Here is a 16,373-nt window from a genome sequence, read left to right on the forward strand (position 1 = left end):
AAATTCATACGGTCCGTACTCTGGATAGGGTCAACCATTTTAAGTGCGGTTTGCGGTAATGAGTTTCTCTTTACTAGACCTTTAATTTGATACCAAACTCGGCCTATGCTTACATTTAAGATTTTTCGTCCGACTCCTCACGGGCCGTCCCCCTGAAAGATAAAATGTCCCCACTGGTCTCAAAAACTAGGTTCTTAATACAAGTGGTGATGTACAAAATTTAATTTGTATAAGTGAAGCCATACAAAATTAGTGGAAAGCGTTTCCATACTTTTTTTCCACCCTGTATACTAACTTAACTTTTAAACTTATTATACATTTTTACTAAAAATAAAATAGTACTTTGAGAAAAATATAGGGCCCCTAAGATTATAATTAATCTGATTAGGGGTTCCTTCATTAAAATAAAACCAGAAATAAACTTAAAGTTTTCAGAGCTCAGAGCGAAACAGTTTATTTAAAATAGAAGTAGAAATTTAAAATCATTTAACATCACAATCAATACGTGTGCTTACTGCCTATTATTAAATTTCAGATAATAACAAAATTACTATTTATAAACAAAATAAAACCAGATAATACTACTTTTAGTAAACAACTAATCAACCAACTTTAACACAGTTTTGAAATATAAATTGAACAATAATTAAATATAACTAACTTACTATTTGTAAAAATGCCTCCGTGTTTTGCTGAATCATTAACCATTCTCTCAATAACCTCAAAAACTTTATACAATTTGTCTCACTTTTTATGTTGCTTGGCAATTTATTAAATAATCTTGGTGCTATAAAATTGAACGTTTTAGTATAAAATGTTGAATTAGGTTTTGGAACTTGACATTGATTTGCATTTCTTAATCTTAATGTGTAAATATTCTCCTGAACTAAGAATCTTCCACCAATAAAAAACATTTTTATTACTTTATATAGAAATAGAGATCTTAGTGGCAAAATCTTTGCCTGTTGAAAACATGGAAAAGACGAACAAAATTTTTCCTTTTTTTAAAATCAATCTCACAAATAATTTTTGCAATGTAACAAGTGGTTTTAAGCTCGTAAAATAAGTTCCTCCCCAGCACATTATCCCATACTCTAACCTACTATTAATCAAAGCGAAATATAATGATCTTAAAACAGCCAATGGACAAATATCTTTCAAAAAATAAAACAAACGCACACTGGTAATTACTTTGTTTTTCAATCTCTCTATATGAGTTTTCCAGTTCAATTCACTATCCAAAATTATTCCCAAGTATTTCGTTTTTGAAGTTTGGTTAATTTTTGAACACTGAGTGCAGGTTTTTGAATTTCGCAAACAATCAATACATTTGAAAAAAACAATATTGTTGCAGTTTAACGTTCTTTCGCAATGAAAAATCAATATACATGGTTTTTTCTGTATTTAATACTAACTTATTGTTTAAAAACCACCAATTTAATGAATTTAAATCCTCATTCATATTATAATTAATTAATTAATTATGTTTATCATCGATCCTCAAGACAATACGAATATGATGGTCACCCATTCCCCAGTCACCTTTCATTGTGGGTCCAAAACACAACAGTGACGTACAGGTTTCTGCCCCTCCAAACGCCCTCACTTCGCTCTGAGCAGTAGGAGTGGTAGGACGTGTCTTTGCACGAAGTCTGTTTTTCGATTATGTCATGGCGCGATTGAGCGCTTGCTTGAACAGCGGTACGCGATCAAGTTTTGTGTACTGCTTGGGAAGAATGCAACGGAAAGTTATCAAATGCTTCAAGAGGCTTTTAAGGATGAATGTATTTGAGTTCTCGATGTGGAAAGTGGCAAACAGCCTTCAAAGGAGGGCCGGGAGGAGGTCACAGACGAGCCTCGTTCTGGACTCTCAACAACAGCCCGAACCGATGAAAACATTCAGCGTGTGCACAAGTTTTGAGTTCAGACCGTCGGTTAAGTATGCAGGTAATCACTGACACCCTGAACTTGTCAACTTGTCAACATTTGTGATACCTGGAATAGTGACATAGGATTTGCAAATGCAAATGATTTGTGTGAAGCTTGTACCAAAGGTGTTGATGGAGATGTAGAAAGAAGTTCGAGTTTTGCGCAGTAAAGAAGTGTTGGAATTGATTAGAAGTGATTCAGGCTTTTTAAACTCTGCTCTAACCTGGGACAAATCCTGGATGTTCAAGAATGATCCAGAATCCTAAAAGCAAAGCTCCGAGTGGCACCCATAATCATCTCCCAAACCCAAAAAGTGCTGATTGTCTTCTTTGACGTCCGAGGAATCGTCCATTTTGAGTACCGCAAGGACAAACTGTCAACGCAGCCTTTTACCTGGAGGTGCTCAAGAGACTGAAATGCCGGATCACATGCTGACACTGGCCGACATCAAAGACATCTTCAAGCTCCACCACGACATTGCCCTCTGCCACACGACCTTCGTCGTTACCAACTACCTGACTCAGAACAAGACGCCCATGGGGCTGAGGCCTCCTTACATCCCTGACATAGGTCCATGTGATTTTTTTATTCCCCTGACACAGGTGTATTGATGCAAGAGGAGGATACTATTTTGAGGAATTTTAACCATTTGTATGAATTTGATGAATAAATCTGTTTTTTCTGGAAAATGCTTATTTCTTTCATAATGCACCCTTTAGTGTCTGTTCCATTGACAATTGGACTTTTAAACAGTCTGTAAATATACTTGCAATGCACTTTGCCGACATCTCAAAAACATTTATATGTTGTCTGGAATTTCAAAGATTTAAAGCTAACCAAGAGAGACTCCCATTAGATTCTATTTAAATAAACTTCCTTTAAACCTCCCTTTATAATCAATGAACTTAACTCTTCACTTAAAGTACTTAAACTCCAACCCATGTCCTGATAAAATACACCATGCTATGTTGCGGAACCTGACGGACGAGTCGTAAAATGATTTTCAATTTTATGTAGGTTAATAGAATTTATCGGGAAAACAAATTCTCCACATCTAGGTATCATTCTCATGTCGTTGCACTTTACAAATCTCACCAGGATAGATGTTCTCTGAGAAGGTATTAATATCTCTTATGAATAGCCACTCTAAACTCTTTGAGAAAATGGTTAATTGGCTTTTGGTTAATGGAGAAGAACAACCTGTTGTCATCTATCTGAGTGGGTTTCCTCAAGGCAGGTCAACTAGTGATTATCTTCCTGTATTAGTAAGAAAAATTTGGCCACTGTTTTCTTCGATCTAATGAAAACCTATGACACTGCCTGAAGAAAGGGCATAGTAAATACTGTAATTGCATAGGGCGTTACGGGTCTTGGTTAGTTCATATGAAAGAACTATTTATATGAGGCTCAGTAATATAATTCCCAACCTCTTCATTTTTGAAAATTGTATCCTATGAAGTGTTTTAAGCTGTACTCTTTTTAGTACACTTTCTCAAAGTACTTGTTCGGGATATTTGGACTTTCCTCACAATTACAAGCAATATTTTTCTGAATAATAATGAACTCATAGAATGTATATTTATTATTTTAAAGATTCACTCAGTGTTGAATAAAACTAAACGAAGACAAAATTGTATCTCAAACATTTACATTTTGTTCAGTGCTCAAGCGAGAGTTTCATTAACGTTGTAGTTATGTAGAGAAAACCTTTTCCATACGGTCAAAAGTGAACATTTATTGGATCATTGTAGTTATTATTTATTTTTATTGTAGGGATTATTGGAATCTTTTTTCTTATCTAATAATACACTGATTCTGTTTTAGCCGAGCAGTATTAACAGTGACTCTCTTCATGGCTCGTGGAATCATTGCAGGTGTATTCCAGGCTGCTTATGTATACACTCCTGAGGTAAATAGGAAATTATTACTCTTCTATTCAGTTTCAATGCCAATGCTTTAAATTTTAAAGGTATATAAATGTAAATATATTTATTTGTATATAGGAATAGTTTAGCTTAGTTTTTAACGGGGCTGTTTTTAAGTGTTGTCTGAAAGTAAAGTAAGAAATTAAAATAATTTTCTTAACCCCGCCTTTTAAATTTTAGAATAATCAAACCTAATATGAATCATTCCAAACCACTTAGCAACACTGTAGGGACTTTGCAATATGTGGTATAGTAATTCGTGATAGCACAGACCTTCAAAATCAATGCCAATATCAATACTGCTGAGGGTTAAAAGTGGTTGTCAATGTTCTGTTTGTTAATTTGTATAACAGTTTTTAACTATAAAATTATTTTATTGTAATTTGCAAAGTAAATACTAAGCATCACAAAATGATGTACTTTATTATTTTTTAAGCTTTTTTGTACAAATGCTGTACAGTACAATTTTAGAAATTGTATTAATGTATAAATATTATTTGTTATTTATTCTACCTTGATGTAGTACTATAATAATGTATAAAATAATTAACAAATGCAACAAAAATACTTTGTAAACATATAATATATGGTTATTTTTAATTACTAAAGGTAAATAAAACCATTTCGGCTCCGTCGATGTGCTGTCTGAGCGAGTTCGTCTGAAAAAACTCTTCTATATTATTATATACAATTTAAATTAACGGAACAATTTATTTTAAAACATCAATTTTTATATAAAATTTATTTGAGAAAAGAAATAATCGAGATAAAGAATAAGATACTTTTAAGTAAGTAATTGTTTAAGTATATATTTAGTTTTTGTTTTTAGTCTATAGTGATTTTACACAGGAGAAAAATTATAAATTATATATGTAAAATTTCTAACTTTTAACTACAACAAAAACTGTCACTGTATTGTTTTTTATATTCCACTAAAAAATCAGTGACCATTTTGTTCCTTGGCAAGATTCATAGTTCACAATACTAAATTAAAAATAAGTTATCAAACTCTTTCCATATGTACATAAATAGTAGTGTTTACATAGCTCACTGTTATTTCTTTAGTAATTTACTAAAGTATGAAAAGCCTTGAATAATTTTCAAAGTGAAGCAGAAGTTGGCTTTCACATAGCCATTACTATCACTTGAATTATATTTAAAATCATTTTACAAAATCTTATTAACTTCAGAATCATGTTTTTACAATCCATTTTTATACTAATGTAAACTAATATTGGGCAATACATTGTACAACTGAGCTGTCAGTTGATGACAAACAAAACAAACAATAACATTCAACCAAAATCAGGTTAGCAACACTAATAAAATTATATAATTTGGTTGATTGTTGCATTTAAAAATGTAATACTTAACCCTAGAACTGCCAGTCATTTTTTCTCAGATGGCAGGCCATTTTTGTGTGTTTGATATATGTACTTTAAAAATTTTGTAAAAAAATTGTACTATAAACCATTTTCAAAAAATGACAAAATATATAACTCTTACACTAGATGTTTCCAAAATGTACCTATACTTTAGTTAGGTTACTGAGTTATATAAAACAGTTAATTAAAATTAATAGCTGATTACCTAATTTTTTATATTTTTGTATCATTAAAGTATTACTAATGTTCGAAATGGCTAGGTGAAGATGATCTTTGTGGCAAGTTTTATGACATCACTGTTACCAAAACAGCAAAACAAATTTTGACTATTGAAATAAGCATAATCTTTCTGTTTGAAATGGTATATAAATTGTAATGGTAGTGTTGATTTATGTACTATATAAACTGTCAAATGACAGACGTGTCATTTTGATGTTGATTGCCAGTTCTAGGGTTAATGGACATCCCAATGGTATCTAGGTGAACTAAGTGGACAGTATAATGTCAAATGAAGACCATGTAACCAGCATGTGACTCTGCAATTGGCCCTAACAAAATGACACACGTAACCAGCACATGTGTCTACTGCAATGGGTTAAAAATAATTAAAAACAGTGTTTTCTTCTTGAGATTATCAAGTAGACTAATCAGTAAACTCAAGTAAACCATTCAACTACAACCAAGTAACTTATGGCCTTCTCAGATACAAAAGTTTAGTGAAGAATGTCTTAATTTACCAGGTGAAGTTAGGGCTAAGAAGCCCTCGCTAACACTTAAGTTTGGGACCAATGGCTTAAAGTTGACTTCCAAACCACCACCAATGACCTGGCAGGCGGGCTCCTGCTAGGAAAGGATCGCTCACCGATTAACCATCCAGGCAGGAGATACTCTCGAAATTTCATAATTTAGCAACAATATCTTTGTGTAACTATTTACTTTGTTATAAAACAATTTTGTAGGATTTATTCCATACAAGTAGAAATTACTTTATAGAGGATTCTGTATCATTTATATAATTAAGATAATGAAATGATTACAGGTGTACCCGACACCTCTCCGGTCTGTGGGTGTGGGAACATGCAGTGCAATGGCCAGATTAGGTGCTATGGTTACACCTTATATTGCACAGGTAGTTACAAATTTTGTTGTTGTGTTCTTACTAGTATTTTTATTTTACACATCATATCAAAATGCTGTAAAATACATTTTTCAAGAATATGTATAGAAGTGCTAGAAAAATTTAAACTTATATTATTGATATTTTATTGTATGCAAAGTTATTGTGTTTAATGAGCTAAAAATTTGAATCAATAGAAAATGGAGCCAAAATAAGTTTTTTCTCACTGAATTTCTCATATAAAGAATTTTTATCACATTGGCGCAACACTCATTTATAATATCTGTTCAGTTCGAAACATTGCATGTACCAGAATAGTAAATCTGCTACCCAGAAATAGGAAGGGGAAAGTGAGAGGCAGTTCTTTTGTTCAGTTGTTACACCTGTTGTATTGTTTCACTGCCTCAGTTTGGACATTTATAAAATGTTCTAATTCTTGCTATCATAAATATCAAAGTTCTCCCAGATAGAATTCTTGTGTTTATTATTGTATTATAAAGGCCTCTTTGTTAAAAAGGAGAAAAATTAAAAATATGTATGCTGCACAAATATAAAAAGTTTGGTAAACAAAAATATATGTTTTGCATTGACATGTTATACATGTAGTAAATATTAATTTTTACCTGCATTAAGGTTGAAACGTTAAAGTAAAATACCACAGCACATCACCTTAAAGTCAAAACATAATTATTTTACTCAAATAAATTCAACAAAGTTTATGCATTTGTTAAACAGGGTGGCCCTTTGACCAGGAAAACTGGGAATAAGCCAGGAATCTTCCTGTAGAACCAGGAAAATTAAAAAAAACAATTTTTCTGTTTCTAATAACTTATTAAATGAAGAAATAATTTAACAGCACCTTAAATCAGGACATGATTAATCTCGAAATATAGTATTTAATGAGACGTGGAACTGTGAATGAAGTTGGATATATGTTAGTGAGCCACATCTTACAGTAATTGATCCAAGGTTGCCTTCACGTGTAGAGGACTACGAGGTGTTTTCAAAAAGTATCGTGAATTTTGAATTTTCGCGGGTTACGTATATTCAAATTTCGATTTTTTTTTTTTTTGGCGTTATGTTGGTATATATGTCTCTCACGTATGTTGACAATTTCGGCCATTTTGAATGTTCAGTTAATTGTTGACAGCTGCTTTGCTTGCACGTGTTTTGGTTCGTCTTCGATTTTTACCTATTCCAAAAAATGGAACAAAGAACCTTTATCAAATTTTGTGTGAAAAACGAAATTAAGTGCGCGGATGCATTCCAAATGTTGACTGTGGCATACGGAGAAGCTACTTTGGACAAAAGCAACGTTTATCGGTGGTACAAAATGTTTTCAGAAGGCCGAGAAGATGTGAACGACGAAGAGCGTGCCGGACGCCCAAACAGACAAAAAATTGATAAAGTGAAGAAAATGGTATTGGCCAATCGTCGAATCACCGTTTGAGAAATTGCCGAGGACCTAGGCATATCGATTGGCTCGTGCCATTCAATTTTAATCGATAATTTGGGATGAGACGGGTCGCCGCAAAATTTGTACCAAAATTGCTCAATTTCGATCAAAAACAGCATCGCATGAACATTGCTAATGAGATGTTGGAAACTGTCCGTGACGACCCGAATTTGCGCCAGAGGGTCATAACTGGTGACGAATCGTGGGTTTATGGTTATGACGTGGAAACCAAAGCTTAATTATCTCAATGGAAGCTGCCGTACGAACCAAGACCGAAAAAAGCACACCAAGTTCGGTCGATTGTGAAAGTTTTGCTTACGGTTTTTTCTTCGATTGCAGGGGCGTGGTGCATCATGAGTTCTTGCCACAAGGTAGAACGGTGAATAAGGAATATTACCTGCAAATTATGCGCAATTTGCGCAAAGCAATCCACCAGAAACGCCCGAATTAGTGGAAAAACAAAAATTGGCTTTTGCACCACGATAACGCCCCTGCTCACACATCGCTGCATGTAAGCGACTTCTTGGCCAAAAACCAACACACTAATGATACCGCAGCCACCATATTCCCCAGATCTGGCCCCCTGTGACTTTTTCTTGTTCCCGAAACTGAAGAGGCCCATGAAAGGACGACGCTACGCCACGATTGATGAGATACGAGACGGCATTGAAGGAGGAGCTGAACAAGATACAAAAAAATAATTTTTTAAAGTGCTTCGAAGATTGGAAAAAACGTTGGCACAAGTGTATAATATCCCAGGGGGATTACTTTGAAGGGGACAAAATAGATATTCACGAATAAATAAATAGTTTTTGAAAATACACAAAATTCGCAAGGCTTTTTGAGCACACCTCGTATATCTTGGTTCATCTCAGGCCTCGGGTCATGCACAGGTCTAAAATGTAGTGTTATAAACGGGCTCAGTCTCATAATAATCCTGATGAAACAATTTTTGAAGATGAAAATAGTGATTTGCGACAAGTAAAGCCTAATGCTCAAGGGGGCGTTTGGGTCCGACATGATGCACAGCATTGGCAGAATGAGCTGAGGGTTGTTATATTTAAATATCATGATCACATTCAAGCCTCGACAGAAGTAACTGTGTTTACACTGGCAAAAAGTTGTGCAAGTTTTGTGTCCGACAGTAAAAATTGTTAGTCTAAATGAATTCAAGACATGTAAAATTGTTTATCTTGTTCACGTTATGTGACAGATTCTCTCTTGCAGCTTAAGTTTTCAGTGGATGGTGGAAATCCCATCCGTTCTCTGATCAAGTATTCATCTGAACGACTTCCCTGCACATGTGATGATCGCTCAGACAATTCGAAATGTTCAAACTAAATAGTCCAACGTGTATAAGGTACCTTGTCATGTTGATTTGTACTCTATGACTATAATCTAATGAACATGTGAATTGAACAACGACTTTTTGTGTTTATTTTCTATGTAGTGCATTGTCGTGATAGGGTGATTTTATTCTTGCGTTATCTTAAAGGCAAACACAAAATATTTAAGAGCCATTAATTAATAACATTAATAGTGCTCGTATTGTGTGGGCAACTATGGAAAGTACTGTTCTGTACTGGTGTTTACTTATTCTACATATCGTGAATTGATCGCAGTTCGGCAACTTCCATAGCAAATAACTTTCTGATACATTCTTCATTTATGTTGGCCAGCAGTGGGATATATTCCGAGCCAGGATACATTCACAGAACTAGAACCAGGACTGCCAACGACGATGAGAATCTGGAAAAGTGTGAATTATGCATGAATTTCGGGCTTTAATAAAACATGCGTGGATTATGCGTTGAATTTTTGTAATGTCCCTGGAATTTTTATTAGGGATGGATCGATTTATATACTTGATACCGGAGCTCTTTGCACTCGATTCTGATAGCAGAAGTGCTTAAGATACTCTTTGAAAATCACGATTTCACTGTATTACATATATAGTGATGTGTCTAATCTGCTCTCGAAACCAAATAAATGTATTCTTGGACGACGGCTGATTGGCAGTACATAAATTACTGATTGTTAAAATGTGGATTTTAGTTCTTTTTGTATAAAAACTATATAGAAACATACAGTAAAAAAAAAACGTGGTTTATAAATAATAGTTTAGTTGCAGTTCGTATTTCCTATGTCTATATTTGTCAACACCAGCGTGTCTGCTGGTTCTATGTGGACGTTAGCTGCTCAGTGACAGACGATCACAAATTTGTATTTTATCCATAAGTCGTACATTGTGTAGGTGTACTTAAATAGATTATCTATAAATATAAATCATTACATTTTAAAGTTAATGGAATATATGCTAGAAGATCATTTTATAAGCTACCATTTCTATTATTTAAAAGCAGAAGTTAGAGGATATGACTTGTAGTTTTAAAAATATATTAATTTCCCTGAATCTCTGCAAATTTCTCTGAAGTAGTGTTGTATTCTTAGGCTTGTTTTTTCAAAAGGCAAAATCGTGGTCTCTTATCGAGAATTCGTGCATCGCAGACATCTGACCCACAATGCTGGATTGCAGTATGTCCCATGGTAGTGCTGTGTTGGTAATTGTTTGTTCTCTTTATCTTTTCAAATTGGATACATGTTTTTCCAAACATCACAGAAAGGAAAGTTATTAGGTAGACATAAATAAGCTTAAAGTAGATGGTAGCGATGAATAGTTACCAAATGTCTCCTATACCGCTAGCAACGTAATTTGCTAGACCATTGCAGCTTTGTGGCATTTTCTGCAAATACAGCTGATGACGATAAACCATCACCATTGCACTCAGCGTAAGGTTTAAATATAATATTACAATTGTTTTTTTTTCTTTTATATGGACTAGAGTATTAAACATTTTTGACCAAGAAAAAACTGGGAATTTGAAAAGAGGTTTTGAATGGCCACCCTGTTAAATTTTGTACGGTTTTTTTAAATGCTTGTTTTGAAACAATTTTTGTTATTTAGAACTTAATTAGATTTACCTGCTATCTTATTGAATATTTTTGAATACTGAAAACTTAACATGCGTTGTGATTTTAATTTTTTAAGAATGTTCAACAAAATTTGTAATCGGCTTATTAAATAAGTTATTCAATGTTAAGTATAAACTTGAAATTTTTCATGAAGCATCATTCCTATTTATATATTTGGAGTTGAATGATGACCCTCAGCCTAACTTCCTCAGGATATTTCAAGAACAGATTGAAACAAGTTTAATACTTTAAAATTTTGCATATTATTCTACTACTTAGTAGGCTGGTAACATTTTCCTCTGTCTATTTTCCACAGGAAGTCTCAAGAACAAAATGTGCTAAAGACTTCAAATTTTGTATGAAGCTTCACTTCTACATGATAAAGATTGAGTTTGATGATAGTGTATATCCGTTCATGCTATTTGGTTTAGCGTCAGGGTTGGAAAAATTCTTTTCAGTTTTATTGTTTTCTGTCTGTTCGTAAGATACAACTGAAATGAAATGAGTCATAGATTTGAAATTTTGAATTTTTAACTCCAGTGAAGCCTGTTTCACAAAACATAGTTGGCATACTCCTACCTTGTAATCCTGCTGACTTGTTAAGATAAGAATCTCTTTATTCATAGTTGTATACATTTTATACATGAATAGTGTCAGCATTGTATATACAATATAGTTGACTAATCTTTACATTAACAAATTAGAATTCTGGGTATATTTTCCAATTTAAAATAGCCATACATAATATATAATGGTTAATCTATAAACATTATATTTCTGCAAGTTCATATTATAAATTAAAGAGAACTTTAAATTCTTAAAAATAAGCTTCAAATTAATGAACTAACTAATGGGCCATCTGATTCATAAAATTCCTCTATTGAGTAAAGTGCCTTTGCTGTCAGGTAACTTGTTAATTTTTTCTTAAATTTTGGCAAGGTTTGTTCCGATCTAATGTGGCAAGGTAATCTTTGAAGAAATTTTAGTCCCACGTAGGTTGGACTTTTTTTATAGAACTCAAGATTATGATGCCCAATTATTCTATATCTGGAATTCCTGGTATTGTATTTTTGAGTAGGATGATCTGATATTTCAATACATTCTTTTGCAGTTAAGATTGTGGCAGTAATATATAAGGCAAATACTGTTGGAATTTGTAGCTGAGCAAAATAAATTTTAACTGAGTCTCTCCATCTAAGATTTAACATGATCCTGACAGCCTGTTTTTGTAATTTCAGAATTCTATTGAGATTTGCTTTGACTGTCCCCCCGTATAGGCTAATTCCAAAGTTGATGTGAGAATGAATGAGTGAATAATAAATTGTTTTCAATGTTTTGAGATTGCTCAGCTTTGACATTAAAAATATCCAGACATATTCAAATAATCCAGATGATATTTTGGATAAAATTCTATTTACGTGGTTTGTCCAGTCTAAATTTTTGTCAATCGTCAACCCTAGAAATTTTGTGCTGTCTGTTTGATCCAGTTCATGATTCTCTATTAGGATTTTAAGGTTGGTCTCTTTATTAGAATTTTGTTTTGTGAAAAATTGCATAAGGTGTGTTTTTTCATAATTGACTAATAAATTTTTTTGGGCCATATTTTGAATAAGATTGGAAATATTAAGAAAAGATGATAATTCAAGCTGTTTTATATTGTCCTCTGTTACAAGAAGATTAGTGTCATCTGCATATAAACATATAAGCTTTTAAGATTCACCAGTTCATCTTCTGTGCTATAGGACAACTATTTAATAAATCCTAAGTTATAGTTATAGCCTACAAGTTATATTTATTTAATCAAGACCTTTGGTAATGGCAGTTATGTGTAAATTAAAATTGCTTTATATTAAAATATATAACAGATTTACTTAAACATTTTTGTTATTTTATGTTAGTGTCCAAATGAAATGGTTTTGAACTATTATGCTGAGAATACAAATGTACAATATTTTGACAAGTTTATCATTGTTCTTCGAAATGTTTGCCTGCATAATTTGTTTAAAGCCAGCAATTTTAACCCTTTTACTGCTACAGTATCACCGAGAGTGACTCTGATATTTAGTCTAAAAGTGTGGGGATCGCTGTTGGTGATTCTACGTGTTTCGTGTAGTACGCTGTAGTTATTTAATGTTACTTACTGGCTGTGAGAAGCAATTCGTGTTCTCAAGGCTTCAACATTGTGATTTTTTCACTTTTGTTGTCCGTGGACTGTTTACATCTAATATATGTGAGCAAAAAACAAGTCATTCAATTTGTTTGGTTCAGCTGGTTTGTTTACATTCCAATTTGCCGGCAAGTGATCTGTTTTATTTCAAATATTTTTGTATAATAAGTAGTAGGTATATGTACATATAAATCAAGTTTAACAGCTCAATATCAAGAACAGAAAGTCAAACTCCTATTATCGGATACAAGTGAAAGATGAACTGGTGAATCTTAAAAGCTTATCAGCCCAATTTATGTCAAATAGACGCACTTCATGGAAAGCTCATTATTTGGTTCATTAGGTTGAAATCTCGATCAGTAACAAAACAGCTTATATAAATGTTAGACCCTCCCTTGGTCTGTATGTGATATCTTACAACTTGTATATGAGCAATAATATAGCTTGAGTGTGGTAGGATGACAATTATTTAAATAAAATTCATTGTTAACCTCAAATTCTTTGAAAAATTAGAAATGGTATATTTATAAACTACTAACATGAAAGTTTGTACTTTTTAGGTACTGCTGCAGTCTTCACTCTTAGTAGCAACCAGCGTGTATGGTGTGGCGGCGTTGCTAGCGGCCGTAGCATGTGTTCTTCTCCCTATCGAAACCAAAGGTCGAGAACTCAAAGAAACCGTTATATTTACTAAATAGACTTTTGTATTAGTATATGACAGTATTTTTATCTTTTAGTAACTAAGGTTTTAGTAAATTGATTAACACGTAACCTGAGTAATTTAAAAGTACGGTCATCAATAACATGAACATATGGAGGTTTAGTAGCTTCAGTGATGTATTTTACATTTCTGTGAAACTAGTCCAACTCAGAGATCAAGACCCCTTTTCTGAAAACTGTGTATAACAACTGTATTCTTCTTCTCCTTGGGGTTATCTGGAGCACCCATTTCTGTATAGGCTCTGAAACAAGTGATCCTGTGGTTGTCGGTAACAGTCATATGTGACCAGATTTGAGATCCATTTCTACCACATCTTCACTGAGCCATTCATGCTCATGTTCTTTCAAATTGTTAGTGTTGCTTTCTGTTGATTTTGTTGGTTAATGTATCAGATTGATATCCTTTTTCGCAAGTTCATCGTGCTCACATTCTTTCAAAGTTTTAGTATTGGTCCATACTAACTTTATTGGGCATAGGTTCTCATGCACACATAATTAGTGTTTTAACGACCATATGTTCATGTTATTGATGACCATACTTTTAAATTACTCATTGTCAGTGAGTACAAAAAAACTGTCTTTATTGACCAATACTGCGGATGTGAAAATCTCAGCCATTATCTTAAGTTGTTGAAGAAAATTATAGACATCACAAATACACAACAAAATCCATCCAATCAAATAGACGCATTAACTCCACCACTACACTGTGGCATTGAGACCTTTAGGCAAACTGTTTTTTCAATACTAAATACTCTCATAAATTAAAAAAAACCAACATGGCTGACACTCAAAGCAGTAACTGCAAAAGTGCCTTGTTTTTCTCTGAAAACCAAACAAAATATATTTAATCTTGTTAATCAAATAATGTTTCAAAACACAATTCTCAGATACATAATTTTTCTATCTTACATTCCTTGACATGTCAATTGTTATATGTTTGACAATTGAATATAAACTAAACTATTTTACTTAGTAAAATGGCACCAACTAAATATCCTTGTGGTATATGTAGTATTAAGGTCAAATATTCAGGTATTAGAGTCAAGTATTCAGACAAAAGTAAAAGTGGCAAAGCTCCAGGAGAGGATGGTATACCAGTAGAACTGGTAGCTGCTGGCTGTAGGGAATTAACCCCAAGTTATATTTAAAAACATGAGAAATAGAAAAATGCCTCTAAACTAGTCAGAATCATTGCTTAAGAATGGAGACTCCTTCAACTGCAACAACTACAGAGGCATTTCCTTATAGAACTTAACTTACAAAATAATATCAAAACTAGTGCTTTTACCAGTTTAAAATAAATAGTGAAAAAATACTACGAGATCATCCATCAGATTTTATGAAAGGAGATCAATGACTGACCAAATTTTTACAATGAAGAATCAGTCTTCAGAGTATTTGGAACAGCTAACAACAATATCTATTTATCATTTATTGATTTAAAGAAAGCATACAATAGTATATATAAATAAATGAAAAATCTGGAAATTGATATACCAGAAAAGCTAATTAACTTGGGAAAAAATGTGTGTGAACAACTCCAAAGAAAAAAAAATTAGAAATAGAAAAGACACATACAGACACATTTGAAATCAGCACTTAAGTAAGGCAAAGAGAAGGGCTCCTTTCCTGTTCAATTTTGATATTGAAAATGCATTGAGAGACACAAAAAGTGTGCCAGAAGGTCTAAAAATTGGGGGGGGATAAATGTGCTGGCATTTGCAGATGACAACAAATTTTGGCAGAAACAAGAGGAGCTCATGAAATTAACAGATATTTTCATTATAAGCAACAAAGGACGCATTATTAGGTAATGGAGAAAAATTAGTATGGAAGTGGAAGATCTGGAGAGGATCAAGCAATACTAGATATGTTGAGTAATCAGTTTTAGAAAGTATATGATTTTAAATATTTTGGGACAGCCTTCAAGAAAAACAACATAGAAGATACTGCAATAAAGCCTAGGTTAACTGCAGCATACAGAAGCTACTGGTTCCTGATAAAGCTACTTAAGTACACTATTTATATGATCTGTAACAAATTTTGACGAGTTACAATTCTCAAAGAATTTGTAAATAAAGAATTTGTCTATTGTCTATTACAATAAGTAATAAGAGGAATTTATACAATACAAAGATATTTTCATAATTATAATGAAAGGAGACCAAAAAGGAATATGGGAACATCATACAACAGCAGATCTGAGGAAGAGGAAGAAAAGATTTGGGAATAAAATAAGATAGGACTGTTTAGTTAAACCCTCTGTCTATTTTTTTTACGTAGATGCTCTATCAGAACTGGCTAGTGGAGCGACCCTTATACTCGACCAAGGAGTTTTTTGACCTTTTATAAGATGACAAAACATTACAAAAAATTAATAAACAAATAGATACATAAAATTGTAAAGCAAGATTATCACATGTTGACGCCATTGTATTTCTTAAAGAAACTGCAAATAAAGAATATTGTCTATTGTCTATTACACGAAAAAAAAAAAAGAAAAAAAAAAAAAAAAACAGCAACGTTTTAGAGCTTGTGGAAGTGAAGTCTAAACTACAAGATCATGAAATGATAAATGAACGTGACCTGGAAAGGACATTGACGTTGGCTGCAGCAATGCTAAGAACTGCTGTGTGAAGTTCGGAGTATTGAATGTATTAATTAATCTTGCGAGCGAAATATCAGATGAAGATAGTTG

At 33.0% G+C, this 16,373-nt stretch overlaps 1 protein-coding gene across 2 annotated transcripts in view; it reads left to right on the forward strand.

Moving 5' to 3' along the window:
* Positions 1-15,965, forward strand: part of LOC124369219 (synaptic vesicle 2-related protein) — a 55,391-nt gene extending 39,426 nt beyond the window's left edge. For both annotated transcript variants that reach the window (XM_046827065.1, XM_046827066.1), the window contains exons 11-13: positions 3,754-3,838; positions 6,279-6,368; positions 13,513-15,965. In XM_046827065.1, coding sequence (XP_046683021.1) covers positions 3,754-3,838; positions 6,279-6,368; positions 13,513-13,650 — 313 coding nt within the window. In that variant the 3' untranslated portion in view covers positions 13,651-15,965. The remainder of the gene's footprint in view (positions 1-3,753; positions 3,839-6,278; positions 6,369-13,512) is intronic.
* The last annotated feature ends 408 nt before the right edge of the window (positions 15,966-16,373 follow it).

The sequence above is a fragment of the Homalodisca vitripennis genome, chromosome X (genome assembly GCF_021130785.1).
Source record: "Homalodisca vitripennis isolate AUS2020 chromosome X, UT_GWSS_2.1, whole genome shotgun sequence".
In the NCBI taxonomy this organism is placed as follows: Eukaryota; Metazoa; Arthropoda; class Insecta; order Hemiptera; family Cicadellidae; genus Homalodisca; species Homalodisca vitripennis.